The 26937-nt window shown below is 38.1% G+C and overlaps 1 protein-coding gene across 7 annotated transcripts in view; it reads left to right on the top strand.

Annotated features, from left to right (window-relative positions):
* The window catches only part of UEVLD (UEV and lactate/malate dehyrogenase domains), a 44782-nt gene extending 21709 nt beyond the window's left edge, over positions 1–23073 (top strand). For 3 of the 7 annotated variants that reach the window (XM_007104917.3, XM_028501526.2, XM_028501527.2), the window contains 6 exons: positions 3067–3169; positions 9324–9494; positions 10799–10972; positions 18946–19009; positions 21153–21276; positions 22105–23073. In XM_007104917.3, the coding sequence (XP_007104979.1) occupies positions 3067–3169; positions 9324–9494; positions 10799–10972; positions 18946–19009; positions 21153–21276; positions 22105–22272 (804 nt within the window). In that variant the 3' untranslated portion in view covers positions 22273–23073. Of the gene's footprint in view, positions 1–3066; positions 3170–9323; positions 9495–10798; positions 10973–15440; positions 16296–18945; positions 19010–21152; positions 21277–22104 lie in introns of those variants that run through there. The other 4 variants (XR_008615361.1, XM_055078660.1, XM_055078661.1 and 1 more) reach the window with 4 other exon arrangements.
* Positions 23074–26937: the final 3864 nt, after the last annotated feature.

Genomic DNA, 26937 nt, shown 5'->3' with positions numbered 1-26937 from the left:
AGAAATTGTCTTCCACGAAACCCATCCCTGGTGCCAAAAAGGTTGGGGACTGCTGGACTAGCTCTCCCTCCATGTATTTATTTGATAGCTGGTATTTGGTTTTCTTTTCTATTAAACTTTGATTGATTGCCATCTAAATTCTTCCCTTTCCATTTAAGATTCCCTTATATCTCGGAGGTAGGTTCTACTTCAGCAAATAGTTAAATTGTATCCAGGGAGCTAGAAGATTTTAAAAGCTAACTGTTCAGAACCATATATGCTAACTTTTGACATATTATATTTTCACCTCCACCCTCCATCTGAATGCACTCTTCCTTCTTGTTTGGAATTTGAAATGTTTGTAGATCTTTTGTTAGTAAATAGAATGCTTCTATAAACATTGCCTTACAAGTTGTTTATTTTCTTGTCTGAATTTTCTGTTAGGGGTACATAATCTCAGAAATAGTACTAGTGAGTCAGAGGGCATGAACGGTTTTTATGGTACTTATTACATATTGCTAGATTGCTCTTCAGAAGGGCAGAACCTCACACTGTGAATAACAGTGTAATTTACGCTGCTAATAACAATGCACACATCAACCTGATTTTTGGCATTGCTAACAGTACTAAGTTTTATCAATTTAATTTGTTTTTGGTAAGTGTAGGAAGACCCCTTAAAGTCATATTTCTTTAACAGTTAGAAGTCGCACTATCAGTATTTCTTTGTTTGTGAACTGTCTAGTTGGAAAGGTTTTTTCCGTTTTTCCCTTTAAATGTTAATATTTTGATACAAGGTACAATATTCGAATAGTGCAACAATATTCAACTAGTGCAGTAGTAGTCATAATAATGGCAGTAGTTGAAGTGGTGGTAGCAGCAGTAACTAACCCTTACTGAATGCTTACTAGATCCAGGCACTTGCCTAAACACTTGATTCATTTTTTAAAAAAATTGATTGATTGATTGATTTTTTTTGGCTGCGTTGGGTCTTCGTTGCTGCGAGCGGGCTCTTCTCTAGTTGCAGTGAGCGGGGGCTACTCTTCGTTGCAGTGCATGGGCGTCTCATTGCAGTGGCTTCTCTTGTTGCAGAGCATGGGCTCTAGGTGCACGAGCTTCAGTAGTTGTGGCATATGGGCTCAGTAGTTGTGGCTCGCAGGCTCTAGAGCTCAGGCTCAGTAGTTGTGGCTCACAGGCTTAGTTGCTCCGCGGCATGTGGGATCTTCCTGGACCAGGGCTTGAATTCCCTGCATTGGCAGGCGGATTCTTAACCACTGCGCCACCAGGGAAGTCCCACTTGATTAATTTTTACAACAATCTTGTGGCTTAGGTACTATCGTTACTCTCATTTTACAAATGAAGAAACCAGGGCATAGGGAGGTTACCCAACTTGCCCAAAGTCACAGTATTAATAAAAGGAGCCAGAGTTTGAGGTTGGGCAATCTATTTACAGAGCCTGTATTCTAGATCCTTATTACCCAACGTGTGGCATTGGCATCATCTGAGATTTTATTGGAAATACATAATCTCAGGCCCTACTCTAGATCAAAGGAAGTAAATCTGCATTTTTACAAAATTCCTGGTAATCCATGTGCTTCACTGATCTATTAAATGGCGATCCCTTAAAGCTTGAAAAGCTCTGCTCTAAACCACTATGTAACACTGCCTTGTTGTGGTTATTGATGGACATTTAGTTTGTTTCTAGTCTTGTGAATATCCTTATACATATTGTATCATTTTACACATGTACTAATAAACTTGTAGGATGATTTCTACAAATGAGGTTGATGGATTAAGGGAGTTGTGTTTTTATTTATTTTTTTTATAAGGATTTTTTTTTTGATGCGGACCTTTTTTTTTCTTTTTTTTCTGTATTGAAATTTGTTACAACATTGCTTCTGTTTTTATGTTTTGGTTTTTTGGCCACGAGGCATGTGGGATCTTAGCTCCCCAACCAGGGATCGAACCTGCACCCCCTGCACTGGAAAGCAAAGTCTTAACCACTGGACCACCAGTGAAGTCCCTGTGTTTTTAAACTTTGACAGAAATTGTCAAATTATCCCTCATATCAATTGTGCTAGTTCATTCTCATTCCCACAGTGTATGAGAATACCTGTTTTCCCACACTACTGTTAAACTTTGGGATCTTTGCATGTCTGATAAATGAAAAATGGTAACTCATAATTTTCTTTGCATTTCTCTTATGAGTGTGGTTAGCATTAATAAAATTAATAGGTACAATTTAGAGAGGACTGCTCTTTGCCAGCCCTGTGTCACATAATTAATCTTCATAACTCCAAGAAATAAGACCAAGTTCAGTGACTTGCTCAGTCTTACAAAGTTAATAAGTAGCATGGCTGGATTGCTTTCTGTACACTTTCTGCCTCATCGTCTGGTAGATCCCTGGATAGTCTTGCTCCTGCACCCTAAGATAGGAGAGATGCTCATATCCCTTGCTGCTTTGGAAAAAGGACTTCCACAATGATAAATCGACTCTTAGGAGTTTCCATGCTGTTGTTTATGGTCAACCCACCATGGCACCTAGAAAGCTGTCTACAGTCATGGGAAGTATTTTCCATGAGATCTCTGGGCAGAGAACTGCATGATAATTGGGTTTTATTTTAGCTTTATGACTATTATCTTTTTTTTTTAAGAGAAACTTGGCATTAGTGTTGACATTGATGCTAAAATAGACCAAAAAATAGACCCCCAAAAATCACTATAAGTTCTTTCAGAATGGAAATTATGACAAAACGAAAACATAAGCGGAAGAACAATAGCAAACATATTGAGTGCACCATGTCATCTTTATTACTCATTATCCCATCAAAAGAAACCTGCACGCTGTGACTTCTGAGTTAAGCCCTGTTAGAGCCCAGTTTTTAGTTAAGTCTAAAGGATCACATTATTCAAGTGTATAGTATTTTCTTGCTTGCATGTCCCTTTTATTGCTGTTGTGCTACTTCCTTCATAAGAGAGCACATAGGCCTATGTATTTGTTCTCCTTAGCTCTCACTTCTGAATGAATTTAAACTGAGTAACTGGCTATGTGCAGTGTAATGCTGTTCTTTTTCTTATTGTACTGTACAGGGCATTGCAGACAGACTGGTCCTCTTAGACCTCTCAGAAGGAACTAAAGGAGTGATAATGGACCTTGACATATTCAACCTGCCTAATGTGGAGATCAGCAAAGGTCTGGTTATTTTGCTTAAAAGATTTGTGCTTTGTTTGCCCTTATATTTTAGTCCTAGAATTTTTTTGTAGACTTTATTTCTTAGAGCAGTTTTAGGTTCAGAGTATTATTGAGCAGAAGGTACAGAGATTTCCTGTATACGCCCTGCCCCCACACATGCACAGCCTCTGCATTGTCAGTATCCCCTACCTAAGTGGTATAATTGATAAACCTCCCTGGACACATCATTATCATCCAAAGTCCATAGTTTACATTAGGGTTCACTCTTGTCTTTGTATAGTCTATAGGTGTGGACAAATCAAACATGTATCCACCATTATGGTATCAAACAGAGTTATTTCACTGCCATAAAGATTCTCTTTGCTCTGCCTAGAGTCCTAGAATTTTATTGCTGAAAGCATCTTAAAGATCACCTAGTCCAAGTCCCTCATTTTACATATTGGGAAACTGAGGTTCATATAAATTAAGGGACTTACCTAAAGTCATACAGATTGCAACTAATTAGGTTAATAAGAGTCAGATAAGCAAATAACATTCAAATCGGTTGGAAGGATTTATTCTCAGTCTCTGACTTATACCTTAGTACAAATTGTTTTCTCTGATTGCTTCCTTTTTCATAATATATTGGTTAAGAACACTGATTTTAGAGTTAGACATGGGGGTTTGCATACTAGCTCTGCCATTTGTCAGATTATATAATCTCTCAAAGTTCAGTTTTATCATCTGTAAAGTGGGAATTAATACATACCTCTTGGTATATAGCAAAGTGCTAAACCAAGATTTTTTAAAAAATTCATTCACATTGCTTTCACTAAAAATATATTGTTAAAATGAATTTTAATAAGAACAAAAGAGGGGTTTGTATCATTAATAAATAAAATTTAGAATGTTAAAAAAGTAATTTTTTAAATCTTTTTAATTCAAAAGATTTGCATATATTTCACAATGTACATAATATATTAGTACAGACATATATATGTAGGTAAATACCAGATTTGGGGATGTGGGAATAAAGTTATTTTATTCCCAGGGATGCATGATCAAAAAAAATTGGAAGGCCATTGAACTAGAGAATGTTTAGTCTCCGAAAACCAGGTTATAGCTAGAGTCAGGTTGTAATATGCTATAGTTGCTTAGCTTTCCTTTGCCTTTCCTTACTCAGGTCTCATGTATTCTTTTTTTTTTTTTTTAAATAAATTTATTTATTTTATTTATTGGCTGAGTTGGGCCTTTGTTGCTGCGCACGGGCTTTCTCTAGTTGCAGGGAGCAGGGGCTACTCTTCGTTGTGGTGCGTTGTGGGCTTCTCATTGCGGTGGCTTCTCGTTGCGGAGCACGGGCTCTAGGCGCGCTGGCTTCAGTAGTTGTGGCACGTGGGCTCAGTAGTTGTGGCGCACGGGCTTAGTTGCTCCACGGCATGTGGGATCTTCCTGGACCAGGGCTCGAACCCGTGTCCGCTGCCTTGGCAGGTGGATTCCTAACCACTGCGCCACCGGGGAAGCCCTCGTGTATTCTTAACCATATTTTCCAAATAAAATATTGAGACATATGGTTTCACAAGGCTGAATGTACTAAGAACTGCAGTGGATCAAAAAGTTGAAATTATACCTATAGGTTATAAAAATTGGGTGTAATAGTTCTAGCAAGCCTCTGGATCCCTGTAGGATACAATGGATTTATTTTCCTTCTCTGGAAAGAGTACAATAGTTGCTTTAATGATCCTTTTGTAGGCCTTGTACAGAGGATCCCTTGGGGAGCTGGATAGTCTCTTGTGCCTCTCATTTCCAGGTACTGAAGTTCTTAAAGGACCTCTTCACTCTTCCAAATCACTCCAGGAGACTGTTTAGTACATGGACCCTAGAGGTTGTGAGGCCATTTAGGACCTGAGGAAATTGTTTCTTCCTATGTGTCTCATTAACCATCAGTAACTATTGTTTCAGATAATTGAAAGAATAGAATCCTTGGCGTAGATATATAGGATGTGGTACTTGCCATCAAGTAAGGAGTTTTAAATGAATGAGCACTATATTGGGGCAACTTTCATGTTCCCCTTGTTAATTTTGATTGCATATTCCTAATAATTACTATTACATGAGGTAATTTAAAATATAATATTAGCTACCATCTCAAATATGTTCTATGATATGGAGAAGTGTGTTAATAATTTTGGGAAAGTAAGCTCATTTGGAAATTTTAGTAATGCCCCATCATGACAGGCATTGATGATCATCCTAGAGTTGTACTTTTCTCCATTTAGATTTTTTAAATAGCTACTAAAATACTTTGGGGAGGGCTGTGCATATGTATATATGAGCCTGTAAACATGCATACTATACATACATAAACAAACAGTGTGTGCATAGACTAAATCTGGAGAAATACTGAGGAACTGTTAAGAGTAGTTGCTTCAGGAGTCAGATTGGGGAAATTGGTTCTGCACTTGTTTTTTGCACTTAATATTTTTATCCCTTTTTTAATTGTGTTAAAATACATATAACATAAATTTACCATTAGTGACATTCAGTATATTCACAATGTTGTGCAACTGTCACGAATATCTAGTTCCAGAACATTTTCCTCACCCCAAAAGGAAACCCTCTACACATTAAGCAATCACTCCCCATTTTCCCTTTTCCCCAGGCCCTGGCAACCACTGATCTACTCTGGATTTGCTTCTTCTGGATATTTTATATACATGGAATTATACAATATGTGGCCTTTTGTGTCTGGCTTCTTTCACTTAGTATAATATTTGCAAGGTTCATCTATATTATAGCATTTATCACTCCTTTTTATGGTTGAATAATATTCTGTGGTATGGATATGCCACATTTTATTTATCCATTTATCAGTTGATGTACATTTGGGTTGCATCTTTTTGTTATTGTCAGTAGTGCTTCTGTAAACATTTTTGTACAAGTTTTTGTTTGAACACCTCTTTTCAGTTCTTTTTGGTATGTACCCAGAAATGGAATTGCTAGGTCATATCGCAATTCTGTGTTTAAGTTATTGATTAATTTATAGTATCATTTTGAAGATCATTATTAATAGCACATAGAGGTCTAAATAGCTCTATTTCTTTGAACAGCTTTATAATAATATTCCATCATATGGATGTCTGTCTCCTATTGGTAGACATTTAGTTTTTTTGTGATTACAAATAATGCTGCAGAGAACATTGTAATGTAATAAAAATCTTTGTGTGTTTCTCTACCTAGTAGGATAAAGTAGAATTACTGGGTCAAAGGTGTTTTTAAAAGGTATATTATTAAGTTGTACTAATTTATACTCTCACCAGCAGTATATGAGGGTTCCTGTTTCCTTTCTTCTGATTACTTTTATTTTATATTAAACATAGCTTATAGAATAATTATCCTATTATATTATTTTGATCATGTCATTTTCTGGCTGAAGACACTATTATGTTCGTCCCTTATCCTTAATAATAATAATAGATGCCATTTTTTTCAGGGAATCCAGTAATATAAGCTAGATAGTTTACATATATTCCATTACTTCTCTTACTTTATTTTATAGATGGCTGAGAGAGATTGTGGCTTTGGTCACACAGTTAGTAAGCAGGAGTTCCAAACATGTTTGTTACCAATTTCTTATGATTCACTCCAGAAATCGTCTCTGCATATACAAGCATAGATGTTTGGGTGTATGAGTGTGTGTATGTGTGTGCCTCAAGAAAAAAGTGTTCAATAGTTGCAAATTAAAAAATAAGTTGTTGTTGGGAGTTCCCTGGCAGTCCAGTAGTTAGGGCTCCAGGCTTCCACTGCAGGGAGCATGGGTTGGATCCCTGGTCAGGGAACTAGGATCTCACATGCTGCGTGGCGTGGCCAAAAACAAACAAAAAAAGCTGTTGTTGACATATGGAGCAAAGTAAAGTAAAATTTGCTCAATAGCCACTTTTGCTCAAGAACTACTCAATAGCCACAATTTGCTCAAGAACCACTCAATAGTGGTTCTTAAAACATGGGTTATGGATTGATCCCTTGTGTGAGAATCACCTGAGGTGCTTTTTAAACTTACAGAAGCCTGTGTCCACCCCAGGCCTATGGAGAGATTGAAAGGTTTTAGAGTAGGAAGGCTTTCCTGCACTTCTGAAATCATGTTAGACAGCTACTACTCTGTTTACTTATAAGTCAACCTTGAGGGTGAGGGCATTTCATCATTCAAAGTAGAGGAAGCTAAAGAAGGAAAAGAAAGGAAATATGATCCTGGCAAGATAGGTTGGGGCCAAACTGTAGGGTCATAAATTCAACTATTCACTGATATTTAATACAGTAGTATGGACGAGCTACCTAATCCTTCCAGATATCAATTTCCTCAACTTTATGAGGGTATAGGACTAAGTTTCTAAATATAGCATAGTGTTGAACAGCACTCTGAAGCCAGTCTACCTGGGCTTGAATTCTGGCTCTGCTACTTACTTAGCTCTATGACTTTGAGCAGGTTACTTAACTTCTCCGTGCCTCAGATTCCTCATCTGTAAAATGGGGATGATATTGCCCCACAGTGTGTTGTGGATTACATTAAATGAGTAAATACAGGTCAAGGTCTTAGAACAGTACCTGGCACATAGAAGTGGTATGGAAGTATTAACTATATCCCTTTCAGTTCTAATGTCTTCCAATGCTGAGATTTTGACTCATTACCAGGTATCTATTCTGAACACTAGAACATAGGCATTATTTACTTAAGAGGACTCATTAAGAATCATAATTAAAATCCAGGACTTCAGTTTTTGGATCTACCCCCACAGCTGTGTCAGATTATGAATTAAAATTGGATAATGCATTTCCCAGTGGACACCTTGCACAAGAGTTTCATTCTGCAACTTGTTTAGGAAAATGGCCTTATAGGCTTAATTAAGACTATAAACCCTGGAATCTACTCATTGTCTCACTGAGATGCTAATAATCATTTACACATGTTGACTGAACTGATATCACCCTAGTTACTTTATTATTTTTCTGTTGTTTCTGATACTGATAATTCTGGCCACTGTTTTGGCATGTACTTCTGTAAAACACACTGTGTAATAGAGAGTAATGTAGTTGTAAAATAGCATAAGTATGCTTGAGGATCAGAGACGTGAATTCTGGAGAACAGCTTTTCCTAAGTCATAACAGTTGCTTACATGTAAGCCCCATTAGAAGAACCTAAAACCAAGACACTGGGCTTCAATGTAAGGAAGTCAGTAAAAAAATTAGCCAAGATGTTATATCTTGATTTAAAGATTTTCAAGTAATTTTTTTCCTCTTTGGAGTAGAATCCTTAATAAATAAAACAGATACAAACAACACTATGCTGTGCCTCCCAGCTTTCTTTCTGCTTATTCCCATTCCTACATGGCCTCTTAGTCACTTTTGAGGAACTCTAGGACTCCTAAACTCGCAGTTTGAAAATCAGTGATGAGAACAAACATATGGATACCAAGGGGGAAGGGGAGTGGGATGAGTTGGGAGATTGGGATTGACATATATACACTACTGATACTATGTATGAAATAGATAACTAATGAGAACCTACTGCATAGCACAGGGAACTCTACTCAATGCTTTGTGGTGACCTAAATGGGAAGGAAATCCAAAAAAGAGGGGATATATGTATATGTATAGCTGATTCACTTTGTTGTACAGTGGAAACTAACACAACATTGTAAAGCAACTATACTCCAATAAAAATTTTTAAAAAAAGATGCGGTATATATAAAAAATGGAATATTACTCAGCCATAAAAAGAATGAAATAATGCCATTTGCAGCAACATGGATGGACCTAGAGCTTAAAAAAAAAATCAGTGATGTAATTGATTATAGGTGCATTCTGCCTATAGCATATTATTTATTTTTTCTAAGAAAATTGTGAATTACATAGAAACCTAATTCCCTGTTTGTGGAGTCTGGATCCTGTAATTTATTTTATCTTTTTTGCTCTTTCCTCCCTTGGGATACACTCTTGCTTTCAATCCTCTTTCTGGAGGCAAACCTCAGCACTTTGTATCCTTTCTATGGACACAGGATTGATCTAGAGGCAATTGTGCTAAAAGCTGTCTAATTGTAGAAAAGAAGAACCTGATTATCATGAACAAGAACTTGGTTAAAACCTTTATCTTGAGCTCAGACTGTTTCTTTTTATTCATTAGATTTGTCTGCCTCTGCTCATTCCAAGGTGGTGATCTTCACAGTCAACTCTCTGGGTAGTTCTCAGTCCTACCTCGATGTGGTGCAGAGCAATGTGGATATGTTCAGAGCCTTTGTTGCAGCTCTGGGACATTATAGTCCACATGGCATCCTGCTCGTTGCATCTCAACCAGGTACAAGACTTTATTTTAAATAAATTTGGTGGTCCAGTGTATCAGTAGAATTGCCATTTCTGATAAAAGTCATAAAACAAGGTTATAAAGGGACAGCCAGAGCATTCAGTTAAATTGCTCTTATGATGAACAATGCAGTATTTTCCATATCCTGTCAACTAGTTACTTCTTCTGACTGGCATTAACTAGAAGGTTACAATTTACAGTTTTTTATGTAATATTACTATTAATATGTTCCAGGTTGTTAGCCATGCCTTTCTCAGTGAGAAAATGGTTAAACGCCCAAGAGAAAGATGCAGTAGCTTATAGGAAGGATCCTTTGTTAACTCTGAAGTGTCATAAAATGTTAGTGAGCACACCAGAGTGCATTTTTAACATTTTGTATTTTAAATTGTTTCTCAAATTATTTGAGAAATTTCTTTCAAAGAATTAGGTGGTACTGGGCTCAAATTGGTGAACAGATTTTTTTTTTTAATGTTCCCAGTATAGGAGTATGATATGAATTTCACTTGTTTTCCTATAGCAATTGATTGAGGGATGTTGGTCTAATTCCTGACATCCTTTTGGCGCATAAGAAAAAAATAGTTGTATTTTTGTTGATAATGCTGTATAGCATGGTGGTGGTATATGAATCAGTATTTTAATTTAAAGATAGAAATTCAGCTTAAGCTAGATATAAAAGAGAACTTGATCAATGAAAAAGGTTATTTTCTGGTTTTCTGTACCCAGTTTTCATCTTTCTTGCTTAACTGCTCTAGGAAATTATCTGTTTTCCACTCTTAAAAATTTATATTTAACAGCAAAGTTATGTAAAATCATGCTGAAACCTGGTTAGTTGTTTTTAACTATTAATTAAAATTAAAATATATTAAATATATAATATATAATAAAATTAAAAATATATTATGCTTCATAGTGCATTTAGGACCTAAGAAGAGTATATACAAGTTTTATTTTATTTTATTTTATTTTATTTATTTATTTATTTTAATTTTTTTTTTTTTGCGTTATGCGGGCCTCTCACTGTTGTGGCCTCTCCCGTTGTGGAGCACAGGCTCCGGACGCGCAGGCTCAGCGGCCATGGCTCACGGGCCCAGCCGCTCCGCGGCATGTGGGATCTTCCCGGACCGGGGCACGAACCCGCGTCCCCCGCATCGACAGGCGGGCTCCCAACCACTGCGCCACCAGGGAAGCCCCTACAAGTTTTAATATACTTATTAAAATAATAAATATTTTGTTTAGGAACTAGGCTAGAAGTATATTTTTAAAAATATTTATATTTTCACCTTGTATGTAATATTTAGTGGAAATCATGACCTATGTGACATGGAAACTGAGTGCATTTCCTGCAAATCGAGTGATTGGAATTGGTTGCAATCTGGATTCACAGAGATTACAATATATTATTACAAATGTTTTGAAGGCACGGACTTCAGGAAGAGAAGTATGGGTTATTGGTGAGCAGGGAGAAGACAAAGGTAAGAAATACATGTTTATTAGTTATGTATATTGATAACCTACATCACCAGAGGCCATGATATGCATGATATGCACAGTTCTGGGGACTCCAGAATTGTGGCGCTTAATTGGCTTTCCTTCCACATTTGAGTGCCTTTTGTGTGACAGGCCCTGTATTGTGAATATACTCTGCAAACATGTCATTCTGATTGTGTTTACTTTTCTGTAAGTAAAAGGCAAGACCCCCTTAGGTTATATATTTTAATTTATCTTTTTATATTTTGTATTTGAATTTCAGCATCCAGGATCAATTTAAAAGTTTAATTTTCTGGAGAGCAGCATTTACATAAACCCTAAAGCATATACAGAACACTTTCCTTTACTCTCTCATCCTGCAATCTTGCTTACCTTTCCCTAAGTTCAGACTTTCTCCCTAGGTACATACCTCCTGTCTGTTTCTCACTTTTTGTGTGTGTGTGTGTGTGTGTGTGTGTGTGTGTGTGTGTGGTACGCGGGCCTCTCACTGTTGTGGCCTCTCCTTTTGAGGAGCACAGGCTCCGGACACACAGGCTCAGTGGCCATGGCTTACGGGCCCAGCCACTCCGCGGCATGTGGGATCTTCCCAGGCCGGGGCATGAACCCGTGTCCCCTGCATCGGCAGGGGGACTCTCAACCACTGCGCCACCAGGGAAGCCCTCTCACCTTTTTAAACAGAATTTTCATTCTTTATTTACCCTTATGGCCGTTTTTTTTTTACCAGTTACTTGCTCTCTGCTCTGTCCCTACCACAGAAAGCATTCATAAAATACAGTCCCCTGGATTTGAAAGCCCCTTTTCCTATCCCAAAAGAATACGTTCCCTATTTGATTAAAGAATCTCTTTTTTCTTTATTTTTCTCTCATGCTATAAAGTCAGGTTGGTTAGGTGATAAAAGTGCTTTATCCTAAGTTTGTTCATTTTTATTCATTTAAACAAGTATATGAGTGTCTACTCTTCTCACTACTATATAAGATGTTAGTGTGATACAAAAGAGGCACAGAGCACAGTCTCTTCCTTCATCATACTTAAAAATTATTTTAGGGCTTCCCTGGTGGCACAGTGGTTGAGAGTCCACCTGCCGATGCAGGGGACACGGGTTTGTGCCCCGGTCCGGGAGGATCCCACATGCCGTGGAGCAGCTAGGCCCGTGAGCCATGGCCGCTGAGCCTGCGCGTCCGGAGCCTGTGCTCCGCAACGGGAGAGGCCACAACAGTGAGAGGCCCACGTACCGCGAAAAAAATAAAAAAATTATTTTAGAGCAACAAGAAAAATATTTACAAGATGTTTTGGCTAACAATGAAAGTATCGGATACTATTTGATTAAGTGCCCAAATGAATATATTTTAGACTTACGGTGCTTAGACACTTATGAGTGAGCATTTAACATGGGTTGAAATGACTGGAGAAAATTCTGTGCAGGCCATCATTGAACTGTACTTTGGAAGAATGAATAGGATTTGAATAAATAGCAAAGAGTGGGACAGACATTCCAGGAATGGGAAGACAGGCAAAGGCACACACTTAAGTATGGCATGTTCATGGGATAAAAATATCTACACTGGTTGTTGCAGAGTTTCAACCAGATAAACTTGGTTGCTGTCACATTTTGGAGATCCTTGAATACCTGATAAAGGGTTGGAAAGTGATTCTCAGGCAGAGGGGAACTATTAAAGGTATTTGAGCATGCGGGTAATATGCTAAAAAGGTAATTTGGGGAAAATTAATCATTGCTTCCTCATTTAAAGTATATTACTATTACTCTATTCAGCCTGTAGGTGCTGTAGTAGGGTAGAGCACAATGTAGAAAAGAACTTCTCTGCCTGTAAGGAAGTGATCATTTAACTGGAGAACTGGAGGAAGATTTTAAATCTGTATAAATCTACACTGGCTACCTAGAAAGTTCAGTGCTAGAAAGAGTCAGGCTATAGAATAAACCTTGACAAAACCTGACAGTGTGATTCAAGCAGAAATAGCTTTTCAGGCTCAGAATGCTTCCTGACACTAAACACTAATCAATAGAACCAGAAAAGGGGAGCCAATAAGAACTTGGAGCAGATGTATTAGAGTAACAAATGTCTAGGGATTCAAACAAACTCAAGGTCGCAAATTTTACTCACTACTACCATTTGAGTTCTGGTCCATGTTGATCTCCTGCTTGCCTGATTGTTGCAGATCTCCCAGTTAATTTGCTCTTTTCCCTCTAGTCGACCCTGTAAATGATGCCAAATTAATGATGATATTAGGTAAAACTTACAGTATTTGCAGTATGTTTCACATATTAATTCAATGTTCCTAAGTCACGTTCCTCTTTTCAAAAACTTTCACAGGCTTCCTCTGACCAAATTATTAAATTCTTTTGCTTGCCATTCAAGGAGTCCCAAAATGCAGTCTTAATCTTCCTTCCCAATTACAGTTATGGAGAGAGTCATGTTATTAGAGAGCTGGAAGCGACCCAAGGGATCATCAATTACAGTTTGTTGTAGGGAGCCAGCAACGGATGCAGGGATGGTAAGAGTGACCTCCCCAGGAGCCTGTAGCTTTTCAGGTCAAAGCGGGGCTAAAACCCAGGTCTTGTGCATCTCGGCCCCACCCCACAGCTTTGCTTCAGCCACAGGGACCTGTGCCCGTTGCATTTACCTTTCCCATAATCCCTTCTCTTTCTCTCTCAGCATATTCAAATCTCATTCTTCGCAAGATCTAGGTCAAGTCTCCCTTACTTTACCCTTTGAAGCTTTTCCTGATCACATCATTGCACAGTGATTCCTTCATTCCTTTGAGCTAAAAGCTCTTGCTAGCTATGTGGTAATTAACCATATATTGTCTCAAGATATTTGTTCTTTTGTTAAACTGTTGTTTATTCTGATCCAATTTGAATTTTGTGTGTATACCTTCTTATTGAAAGAGTAAATTATTAAGCTGTTCTTTTAGTTGAAAAAGTCGTACATTCACATTGTAAAAGGATTAAATAGTACAAAAAGATATGTAGTGAAAAATAAGTCTCCCTTCTGTGCCAGACACCCAGTCCCTCTCTCTAGAAGCCATGCAACCTTGCAGAAATGTTCTGTTTATGGACAAGCACATGTATATGAAATATACATAATACATCATTCTCCACCTTGCCCTTTTACTTATTGATATGACTTGGAAATGATTGCATAATAACATATATAGATCTTGCTCATTCTTTTAAACTATGGGATATACCAAAATTTATTTAACCAGTCCCCCTAATAAGTTATAATTTTTGAATGAATAAGAACATTTCACAATATGGTTATATTAATATCTCAAATTGTAAAGAGAAAATAAAGGATGGTGTGACTTGATAAATAAACCTAAGGTACTGTGCTGACTGCTGTTGGAGCTACATAAATGAATAAGAACTGACCCTGTCTTTAGGCAGCTTGGAGTCTAATAAAGGAAATGACTATAATAAAAGGCAGCGTTGACTTGCAATAAGAGAGGTCCAAGGGAAGTAAGATAAAAGCACAAGGAAGGGAGCTCTCAAGTAGGAACTAGAAATAGAGAGATGTAGGTGCATGTGAATTGAGATCACTCAAATATAACATTATGTAATATTTGACACATATAAAAGAATACGTATAGCATATATGTATGTTCTACTATGATAGTAGAACAAACATTCATGAATCCATACTCAATTAAGAACAATACAGATACCATTGAAGCTACCTATGTACTCCCCAACCCATCTCCCTGTCTCCCTTCTAGGTGCTGCTATCAGATCACTTTTTATCCTGTCTTCTACTTTGTTTCAGAGACAGTTCTATCCACTGATAATTACCTTGGTCTTGAAGCCAGAAATGGGTTAGCGGCTCCCTCTGCTGGTTTCATGTATGGACACCAGTTGGTTATATCTTTGCATAGGTGACACCACAGTAATAGCAAAATTAGAATTATTTTTTTATTGAGTATTAAATGCTTTGCATATCTCATTTAAAATTTAAAAACACTCCATGAAGGAGGTGGTAGTTTTCCAAATCAATATGTGTGGAAGCTTAAGATTCAATGAGGTTAACAATTTGTTCAAGGTTTACACATTTAGTAAGGGCAGAACTGCAATTTGAACCCTGGTCTGACTCCAAAGCTGTACTTTTTCTTGCTGTGACTTAATTAGATAATTTATCTTAAGCATTTAGTACAGTGCCTGGCACAGAGTAAACACTCAGTAAACACTCATGGTAGCTGTTACTACAATGATCAAGACGGCGAGATGGTGATGAATAGAAAATTGGCAAAGGGACATGGAAAACTACACTTTGAAATAATGCAATTTTAGGGTTTAGAAGCAGAGTTATAAGAATAGCAGATATGTAAGTGAAATTATTCTCTTTAAGTATTTCAGAGACAAATGACAGTTACAGCCTGGAGGAGGAATTACATGACATATAAGACCCTTTAGGATTTGTTTCGTGCTTCCTTCCTCAGCCTCGTCTTCTGCCATTCTGACAAGCATTTTATGCTTGTCAGATGATCAACTTGCAGCTTCCCGAAGGGTTCATGCACTCTCATGCCGCCTTGCCTTTGCACCTGATGCTTCCTTTCCCTGAACATTCATTAATTTGGCTAAGTCCTGCTTACCCTTCAAGACTGGGCTTGAGGGCTTCCCTGGTGGCACAGTGGTTAAGAATCTACCTGCCAGTGCAGGGGACATGGGTTCGAGCCCTGGTCCGGGAAGATCCCACATGCCGCGGAGCAACTAAGTCCGTGCGCCACAACTACTGAGCCCGCACTCTAGAGCCTGTGACCCACCGCTACTGAGCCCGCGTGCCCCAACTACTGAAGCCCGCGTGCCTAGAGCCCGTGCTCCGCAACAAGAGAAGACACCTCAATGAGAAGCCGGTGCACTGCAACAAAGAGTAGACCCTGCTCGCCGCAACTAGAGAAAGCCCGCGCATAGCAACGGAGACCCAGTGCAGCCAAAAATAAACAAATAAAATTAAATAAATAAATTTATTAAAAAAAAAAAAAAGACTGGGCTTGAGTGCCACCTCTCCCAGGAAGCCTTCCCTAATTCTCCAGGTTAAGTAAGTTTATGTCTCTATTATAACCACTATCACACTGTGTTATAATTGCATATTTACTTGTCTCTTTGCCCCGCCAGACTGTAAACTCCTTGAGCTTGGAATGGCCTCAGTAAATATGTTTTGAAATTAATGAATGATCCTGATACTATCTTCTTGTATCCAAAGGTCATTCATACTATGCCCCATCAAATTAGTCAGTAGAACATGTGCTTTGGAGCTGCTATTTTTAGCTGTGATATTGAAATCATATGTAAACCGCAGATAACTCCTTCAAATGGTGTTTTACAAACCCAAGGGCTGGACCTCAAAACAGAGTGTTAGATCATCTGCTTTGGGCATCAATCTTACCTAAAGGGATAGGTGTTATATGTAATGGAAAAGAGAGATCACATGGTCATTTTTTATTAAAGTTTTTGGGGTCAGGGGATTACTGTTTTTAAGGAGTAGAACCAGAAAGATTAGGATTGATTAGATGCATTATTTGAAAGGGATTCTTAAACTAGGATAAATATACATTTAGGAAGTGTGAAGGGTTGGGCAGTAAATGAACAAAAAAATGAAATAATTCAGTCCATCTAAACTTAACTGAAAATCCTAATGACTGTGTCAGAAGCAAATTTGAACATAGTGAAGCTTTCTCCCTCTCTCCAAACATTGTTTTCTCATGGCTCTTATAAGTCCGAACTCAGAGGAAAGATAAAACGTGATTATGTGTGTTATATATAATGGCAGTAATACTCATAATTAAATTCCAGACTTCTTTGTGTCTTTTGTCTTTTCTTATACCTACCTTGCCCTTTTTATTTATCTTTCCAAGGTCTGTAAATGTGTTCCATTTAGCAGACATTTCTCTGCAATTTTCTGTATATTGTGAATATACTAATAATGTGCCAAAATTTTGTTTTAGAAAATAATTCATGTATAGTCCTTCCATTCAAGTGAAACATTTTTTTAAACCCCTTAATCTGTCCACATGTATTTATATTTTTCATGTAACAGTTTTTGGTTTTGCTTCTTTTATAACTTAACATAAAAACTTTTAAAACTTTTCGATGTTTTTCAACTTAACTGTTGCAACTATGTTTTCCTCTTTGTTTAATATAATTATGGATTGTGGACTTCCCTGGTGGCACAGTGGTTAAGAATCTGCCTGCCAATCCCTGGTCTGGGAAGATCCCACATGCCGCGGAGCAACTAAGCCCATGCGCCACAACTACTGAGCCTGCTCTCTAGAGCCCGTGAGCCACAACTACTGAGCCCACGTGCCACAACTACTAAAGCCCGTGTGCTCTAGGGCCTGTGCTCCGCAACAAGAGAAGCCACTGCTAGAAGATGCCCGTGCACTGCAACAAAGAGTAGCCCCCACTCACCGCAACTAGAGAAAGCCCGTGTGCAGCAACCAAGACCCAACACAGCCAGAAAAAAAAAAAGAAAGAAAAAAGTTAAAAATATATAAATAAATAAAAATACCTTTAAAAAATTATGGATTGTGTGCAAGGTCAGCTCGTATTATCTCCTGTGCATTCTTTTTTAAAATAAATTTATTTATTTTATTTATTTATTATTTTTGGCTACGTTGGGTCTTCGTTGCTACGCGCAGGCTTTCTCCAGTTGCGGCAAGCGGGGGCTACTCTTCGTTGCAGTGCACGGGCTTCTCATTGCAGTGGCTTCTCTTGTTGTGGAGCACAGGCTCTAGGCACGTGGGCTTCCGTAGTTGTGGTTCGCAAGCTTCAGCAGTTGTGGCTTGCGGGCTCTAGAGCACAGGCTCAGTAGTTGTGGCGCACGGGCTTAGTTGCTCTGCGGCACGTGGGATCTTCCTGGACTAGGGCACGAACCTGTGTCCCCTGCATTGGCAGGCGGATTCTTAACCACTGTGACACCAGGGAAGCCCATCCTGTGCATTCTTTACTGTGGTAAAGAATCTGTGTTGGAGGACACAAAAGAAAAACACATGATCCCTGCCCCCTGGAAGCTTATAATCAGTTTGAGGAGGGGAAGCTGTCCTTTGTTGCTGACACATCACTAACTGGCCTAATCTTGAATGCAGTTTAGAAGACTTGTAGGAATTCCCTGGCGGTCCAGTGGTTAGGACTTGGCGCTTTCACTGTCGTGCCTGGGTTCAGTCCCTGGCCAGAGCTAAGATCTTGCAAGCTGCGTGGCGTGGCCAAAGAAAAAAAAAGACTTGTATCTTAAACATAAAATAGTCTTACATACCTGAATGTGTTTTTATTTTGCCTCCCCAAATAAAGATTTGTATCAAAGAATGTCTTCACAGTGATGAGAAACAGATGACTATTAGAAAGGTTTCAAAATGTTACTTTCAGTTTAATATTAAAGTGTGGTATAAATATCCAGTTCATGTGTATAGCTTTGAGTTTTTAAATAGTTTTTATAAATGGTGTAGTAAGAGGCAATGGAAAACCCAAATATGCTGTTAGAAAACAGGACCCTGCCTCTCTAACAGCTGTGGAAATCTAGTCCAGAATAGGTGACCAAATTATTCCTCATCTGGTGAAAGAAATTAGTATGTATGGTTCCCAGTGGAGCAAATGCCAAGTGCTTGCAGCACATGGGAGCCTATTATGCACTGCCTGCTGAGAAAAGAAAGCTTTCTACTTGGACAGTAAAATGGCCCAGTGTTGTTGAGAGAGAACAGGTAAGGGGCTACAAGTAGACTTTGGGGATCATGTTTTGGGGGAACTGCAGCTCAAAGTCTTTCTCACCCCAGGCAATCAGTACAGCACATTTAGTGCCACCAGTGGAAAAATGTAACTCTAGCTAGAAGGGGGGAAAGTGTTTCTTTAAAGTTTAATACAGGTACCCTTAACTGCAGATGATCATTTATCACATCTTAATCCTAAGAGAGTTATTGACGAAATATAATCAATTTTTCATTTAATTTTTAGTGCCCACATGGGGTGGCCAAGAGGACGTAACGAGGCATAACTCTCAGGTGCAGCTGTCCAACAGGTAATATTGAGTGTAGTTTTGCATTTATCCAACTAAAAACCATATACTTCCTAGCTAATGTAACAGCTGTTTGCACAGCATGTACTTACTGGGCTTCTGCAAACAAAACTTACTAGTATGGACAAAACCAAAGTACATGAGAACAATGTTTTCTGTTCTTTGATTTCTTTTCTCAAAGTAGATCTAAGAGTGCTTTGCAAGCTTAATGTTTAGATATACAGTTGACTCTTTAGAGGGTGGAATAGTTTCCTTATTTGTAGGCAGTGATTTACTGCTCCTATATTTAGGATATAGGATCCTATATCTGAGGGTATTGGATATTTTCTTAAATGTAGAAGAGAATTTGTCCATACCACTTAAAAATCAATATGTATTTATTAACCACACATAAATACATTTGGAAATTAGTCTAATATGAATGGATAACCCACACTATAAATCCAGGCAAAAACAAAGTATAATGCACAGATCCTCGTATCGTTTGTGTTTATTCAGAGGCCTTCCTGGGGTCTGGACCCAATAGGGTGGACCCTACATACTATATATTTTCATGCCATTTGTTGTTTTACTGTCACATAATAACATCCTTTCCTGAATTCTGAGTGGTGATTTTTAGCTTTTTAAACCTGCAGTTTATGGTTTTTAGAATATAACAACTAGAAAGAATATTCTCTTATTGAGAAGAGTAGTATGTTGTATAATCCATTCTAATCTGCTTCTCTATATAATCCTGCATTTATAGCTTTTAAAAGGAAGGAATTCAAACATGTTTGTTTAATTTGTATCACTTTTAATTAGTTACAAAACGAATGTATGCTCTCATAAAACTTTATTTTTATTTATTTCTTAATTGAAGTATAGTTGATTTACAATGTTGTGTTAGTTTCTGGTATACAGCAAAGATAAATCTTTAAATACTGCAGATATCTGTATAGTAGAAAGTGAAAAGCAGGGGTAATTCCATTCTCCAGAGACAACCACTGTTAACAGTTTAGTGTCCACATGTACAAACATTTTTCCCATGCTTCTGCAAACATTATCATTATTATTTATTATTATTTTTATAATAATAAATGTATGCTATTTATATTATCTTGCAACTTGCTTTGTTTCCTTAATAATAAATCTTGGATATTTTTCCATTATTGTACATATAAATCTACTTTATAGTCTTCTCAAGAGCTATATGGCACTAGAGGGCTTCCCTGGTGGCGCAGTGGTTAAGAATCCGCCTGCCAGTGCAGGTTCGATCCCTGGTCCGGGAAGATCCCACATGCTGCAGAGAAACTAACCCCGTGTGCCACAACTACTGAGCCTGCTCTCTAGAGCCTGTGAGTCACAATTACTGAGCCCACGTGCCACAGCTACTGAAGCCCGCGTGCCTAGAGCCTGTGCTCCGCAACAAGAGAAGCCACTGCAATGAGAAGCCGGTGCACCTCAACGAAGAGTAGCCCCCGCTCGACACAACTAGAGAAAGCCCGCGTGTGGCAACAAACACCCAACACAGCCATAAATTAATTAATTAATTAATTTTAAAAATAAAAGCTATATGGCACTACATTTGGTAGTGATTTATTTAACAAGTCCTCTTTTCATGAATTGTTTCCAAAATTTTTTGTGTCTTAAACAAGACAAACATACTTATATGTATATCTTTGCACACTTGAGCATATTGCTATAGGATAAATTCCTAGAAGAGGAATTTCTAGATCAAGTGTTGCCAGATCTTCCTCTTAAAAGTTGAATAATTTTGCACTCTCAACAGCAGTTATGGGAATGCCTGTTTCTCTGTAGCTTCTGGGAAAGTAGTTATCAGTCTTTTTAATCTTTGCCAATTATGATGGGCAAAACTGATGTATTTATTGTTTTAACTCATATTTAGTTAAATATTAGTGGTGCTGAGCATCTTTTTATATTATTAGGCCATTTGTATTGACTCTGTGAACTGCCTGACATTTTAAGAAAAGCTTCATTACTAGACTGTAGGTTTTCCTAACAATTGCTGTATAACTCTCACTTCTGTGTCATAAAAATATCTAATTAATACCTTAAACAGAAGCTAAAACTAAGTGTACATATTTTGTGCATTTTCTAAAATCATGATTTGTGTGTTTTATTTTTGTTTCTGTTTTTTATAACCTAGAGCCATGGAACTGTTAAGGGTAAAAGGTCAAAGATCCTGGTCTGTTGGACTGTCAGTAGCAGACCTGGTTGACAGTATTGTGAATGATAAAAAGAAAGTGCATTCTGTATCAGTTTTAGCAAAGGTAATTGCTATTCTCATTCTCTCATCATATTTTTAAATATTTATATTATTAATATAAAGCCAGAAAAAGTGCTGTTCACACTGTAACCCAGGTATCTTCACTATCGCCAGCTTTTAGAGTAACACATGGGAGAAGACGGTTTGGTCTAAGCTCTGTCTTGCTTGGCTATGGGAAGTCTGGGCTTCTACCAGGTTGCCCTTCACCCCCATTAATTTTTGGAATCCCCAAGAAGCGTTTATAAATTCCATAAACCTCTTCTGGTTGTCATTTATCTCCTCAGCCAGGCAGGTCACCCCAGACCGACGTGCCAACTGGTCTTAGCCAATCATCAGTCTGCTTCTCCAGTTCAGTTTGTCCTTTACTGCTTTATTCCAAGTATAGAGTCCCTAAAGCACAGCTAAGATGAGGCACAAGTGCTTAACCAAATGTTCATGAAAACTTAGGAATACCAGAAGGGAAATAAAACATGGAAGGAAAGACTGAAAAGAGATTACCAAATTTGACTGCACTCAGAGTTCATGCTAAGCCCCTCCCCTGGGAATTCACTCTGACATTATTTTTCTTAACCCCCAGCCTGTTACTCATATTGCAGGGGGCTAGCTTACCTCCCCATAAAGTGGGTGTCTTTGACCAAGTTCCTCCCGTTTCACAAAAATTTTGTGAAACAGTAACTCGAATTTAGAAAATAAATGAACAATTTTTTTTTAAGTTCAACTTGTATCACTTTGTACTTCTAGGACCAGAAAAGCAAGAAAATATCCATATTTATGGTATTATCTTTTTTGCAGTGATTCAGCTCTAATATAATCCCAATTTTTTTCATTTCAGGGATATTATGATATAAATAGTGAAGTGTTTTTAAGTTTGCCTTGCATCCTTGGAACCAGTGGAGTGTCTGAAGTCATCAAGACCACAGTGAAAGAAGATACAGTGACTGAGAAACTCCAAAGCAGCGCATCATCAATACATAGTCTCCAGCAACAGTTAAAACTTTGATTCTAAAGTTCAGAGTTACTTGAAAGGAAAGGTCGCTTAATTTTACCAACATATATATAGGGCTGAGAACTCTGTGTCTTATTATTTATCCTTACAAACTGCTTGGTTAAGGTAGATGGTTTCTTGGTTGGCTTTGTAATATGAATCCTTAGGTAGTTAGATAAGAAGGAAAAAAATCTAATTTTCTTTGTTGTTGAGATATCTATACTGTTCTTTAAACCTACAGCAGAGATAAATATTCATCTGCAATATGCATCATTTTAAAATTATGTATCCTCAATTAGCACATTCAGCACTTTGGGAATACTTTGAAAATGATACACTTTTTTTTTTTCTTTTTTGCGGTACGCGGGCCTCTCACTGTTGTGGCCTCTCCCGTTGTGGAGCACAGGCTCCGGACGCGCAGGCTCAGCGGCCATGGCTCCCGGGCCTAGTCGCTTCGCGGCATGTGGGATTCTCCCGGACCGGGGCACGAACCCGTATCCCCTGCATCGGCAGACGGACTCTCAACCACTGAGCCACCAGGGAAGCCCCGAAAATGATACATTTTTAAGGCAAATTACTCTTTGACTGTTATAATAACCATGATAAGCCGAAAGCCCAGTATGGATTTACAGAATCTGTGCCAGCTATACACTCAAAGGATCCACAATTTAAGCTATTAATGTTTCTTCTTTAAAAACAGTGGGTAGTAATGATAATAAAGCATTTTGTTTTCCCTCTTCAAATTAATTAGCTACCAAAAAAATGGAGAAGAATTTTACACGTACTTTAAAATAGTAAAAAGGAAAATGAAATTTTTTAATATATGAAGAAAAAGTGTACTTTAATCACGAACCCTTATCCCCTGCATCGGCAGACGGACTCTCAACCACTGAGCCACCAGGGAAGCCCCGAAAATGATACATTTTTAAGGCAAATTACTCTTTGACTGTTATAATAACCATGATAAGCCGAAAGCCCAGTATGGATTTACAGAATCTGTGCCAGCTATGCACTCAAAGGATCCACAATTTAAGCTATTAATGTTTCTTCTTTAAAAACAGTGGGTAGTAATGATAATAAAGCATTTTGTTTTCCCTCTTCAAATTAATTAGCTACCAAAAAAATGGAGAAGAATTTTACACGTACTTTAAAATAGTAAAAAGGAAAATGAAATTTTTTAATATATGAAGAAAAAGTGTACTTTAATTTCCAGTGGGACTGTCCTTTCTGGAATTTTCTATAACCTCTTCCTAGGCTATATAAGATCTCCAGCATCTCAAGAAGGCACTGTGACATAAGTAGAACCATAGAGAATGTGTATTTTTAGTGGAAGTAGGTTATGAATGAAAGCCAAGCAGTTTACTTTAAAGCTAAAATATGAGGCTTTCATAAAAGCCATTGGTCTTAATGGGGAGAAGTTGGGTGGGCTGATTGTCTGAGCAAATCCTTTAACTACTCGTGAAGAAATGATTTACTTTGGTGATGGGTCAATAATGACAATATCTTCATATGTGAAAGCATATTATTACGAATGTGACACACAACTAATAGCAACAACTAACATCAAAACTTCTAGTATTTCTGGCAGTGTGATGAGCACTTTATTGTTTTATTCCTCAGGATTATCTCTTAATCCTCACAGTAACCCACTGAGGTAGGGACTATTATCATCATTTTATAGAGGAGGAAATTGAGGTTTAGTGCCCAAGATCTCATGACTAAGGAACACTTACATACAACGTCTACTTTTTCTAAGTACTAGAAGAGGGGAAAAGCATAAAAGCGGAAATAGTTACCACAGGACCCTAAAGCTGGGGTTCTATACTCTTATATTCTCATGTAGGGGCTTTTTTTTTTCAATATAGTTTTTAGAAAGACTGATTCTCTGACTTCCCAGACTTGCCCTCAGCAAATAGCTGGGGGGAATGGGGGAGGTATGCACTGAAGTAGGCGTTTAGTTATTTAGTTATTCAGTTAAATAAGTGGGAGCCTGCTATACACCAGGTGCCATACTGGGCACTGCAGATACAGTGGTGAGAAAACCTGGACTAGGTACAAGCCCTCATGGTGCTTATAATCTAGTATGGAAACACAGTAATCAAGTCTCACAAATAAATGTACAATTGCAAGTGTAATAAGTGCTGTGAAGAAGTCCCAGGTGCTTTGAAAGCATATTATAGGTAACCCAAACCTGGTCAATGAGATAGGAGCCAGATGGATTATAAGGGCAGACATACCTTAGGTAGAGAGGAAACAGTCAAACTAATGCTGATTTAGAATAATAATGGATGCTTATAATGATGAGCTTAAATCATAAAGAAGAGGTGAAATTATATTCAGTGTTCCATGTTTAAGTAGAATGATTGGAAAGATTCACACCGTAATGAACTAGTGTAAAAACATTGGCCATTTGAAGAGAAGAGTATTAGTTCTGTGTAATTTCACTGCATGGGTAGGTTATTTTGGTGTTAACTCTGATAGTATATCCTCACTGTCCTTTTGTATGAAGTAAGAAAGTAAAACTAAAAGGACCATTTCTTGTGTTTTTAAAGTCACCTTTTCTAATATCAGATACCTAATTGTGCTCTTGAACAATAACCTAATTACAAGATACTGTATAAATAGATGAATTGCTAAGAATTCACTACATCAATTATAAAAGGAACATGTCACTACAACAATACTTATTGCGTCTACTGTTATTCCGGGTACTGTGTTAGATTAGAATCTGAGAAGTCAAAAGATGAGTAATAATAGCCCTTGCCCTACAGAAGCCCACAATATAGAAGTAATTCTATCAGATAGTTCCTTGAGTGTTGAGTATTATAAATCATATAGTAAGTTCCATATATAAGTCAAGAAGCAGTACCACCACCACCTCACTGTGATTTGGTGATAATTTGACATTCATGATGCTTCTATTAACTTTCACTTTTTTCATCTTTCCAAAATCATGCAGTGTCTCTTGTTATGGCTTTTAATGGGGCTTGGATTAAAATGCTTCTTTGATATTGTAACAGATAAATATTTTATTTTCCAATTTACATTGTAGTTATTCTTAAATATCAAGAATAATGAATAAAATAAACTTTGACTTTAAAATTACGGGGAGATTCCTAATTTATTGAGTGGAAGGAAATATATTCAGATTGAGGAGAAAGATTCTTTCCTATAATTCATGCAGTCCCCAGGATATTTAGTTACTTCATTTTAAGAGGCTTAAGTGCAAAATGAAGAGAATGGATTTTGTTAATTGTTTTCAAACTTTAAAAAATTATTTTTAACAAGAACACCTTTTGAACAATATATCACCTACACTCTTCCAATTGATAAAAGTAGAATTGCTGTAACTGAAGGTGCTCCTGGGTAAGCTGTGGCTTTAAGAATAGTTTGAAAAGCACATTACTTTTAAGTGACAAAGAAGAGGTGTAGGGAAGGATAGACTGCCCGATAGTCTGGTTTGACTGGAGCTGTGTGCTTAACTAATATATAGTGTCCAAAGAAAGATACCTATTAAAATAGACTATTTTGTGTGTGTGTGTTGGCAACAATGTGTAATGATGCTTCCACATGTTGTCAACTAGGCCCTCTTTGTGTATGTGACCTTCATTTAGATGCCAATTTAGAAGAGAATACCACAGCCTGTTCCCCAGTAGCACTATGCTAATATCATCCAAATAATCATACTTCACACCGTCAAACCCAAGCTTTACAGTACCTCGAACGGCACTGTACTTACAAAACTGGTGGTGATGTGCAATAATAATGACTAATATAAATGACCATGAGGAACTTCTATGGGTATAGAAATTCAATTAAGATAGAGTACCTACTCTTGCACGTATAAGACAATGAGGATCTGAAGATGAGTCTGCCCTCAAAGACTTGGACTTTGTTAGTGGACAGGCTACTACACACACGGAGTCCAAGGTAGAAGGCAGGATGTCTGGGCACCAAGGAGAAATGGGAGCTTGGATTAAAATGCTTAATGCAAGCATTTGGATTAGGGGAATGATTTCCTGTAGAAGAAATTACTGCCTGGCTTCCTGTGAAACGAGGGCTCTGCACTTTGCCCTCGGGAATGTAGTATGATGAACTTTTCACCTTAAAAATGAAAAACAACCTGATAATCAGAGAGACCCTGGGCATCGCCTTTTGCAAGCCTTTCATCCTAGAGTTGGAAAAAAACTGAAGCCCGAACTCGCAATGCATTTGCCTGCTATTATCAGAAGGGCAAGTCAGTGGCAGAACAGTTTTCTGACTCCAGTCCAGTGCCATCCCACTTGATGAATCAGTCATTTAAGCTCACTGGCAAGATCTTCGTACTTCTTCCCCTCCCTGCACCTGCGCTCTTAGCCTAAGGGCAACTGTCAAAGACCTGCCAATCTTATCCCGGCTCAGAGTTTCCACCCTCGGAACAAGAGTGCACTCTTGGAAAGATTCACACCATGATGAACTAGTGTAAAAACATTGGCCATTTGAAGAGAAGAGCACAAAATTGAACAAGATTGCTCGGCCTGCCGAGCTCTATCCACGCCCACCCTTGGTCACCGACCTCGGAAGTGACGTAAGGGAACCGGAAGCGCTGGCGTGGTGGCCGACTTCCTGTTGGTAGAGGCGGGGGCGGGGGCGGGGGTGGGGGGGGGGGGCCGGCTCCGCGGTGTGGGAGTGTGTGTGGCA

The sequence above is a fragment of the Physeter macrocephalus genome, chromosome 16, assembly GCF_002837175.3.
Source record: "Physeter macrocephalus isolate SW-GA chromosome 16, ASM283717v5, whole genome shotgun sequence".
NCBI classification, from domain to species: Eukaryota; Metazoa; Chordata; class Mammalia; order Artiodactyla; family Physeteridae; genus Physeter; species Physeter macrocephalus.
The sequence above is the reverse complement of the archived record's forward strand: the minus strand, read 5'-3'. Positions and strand labels throughout refer to the sequence as shown.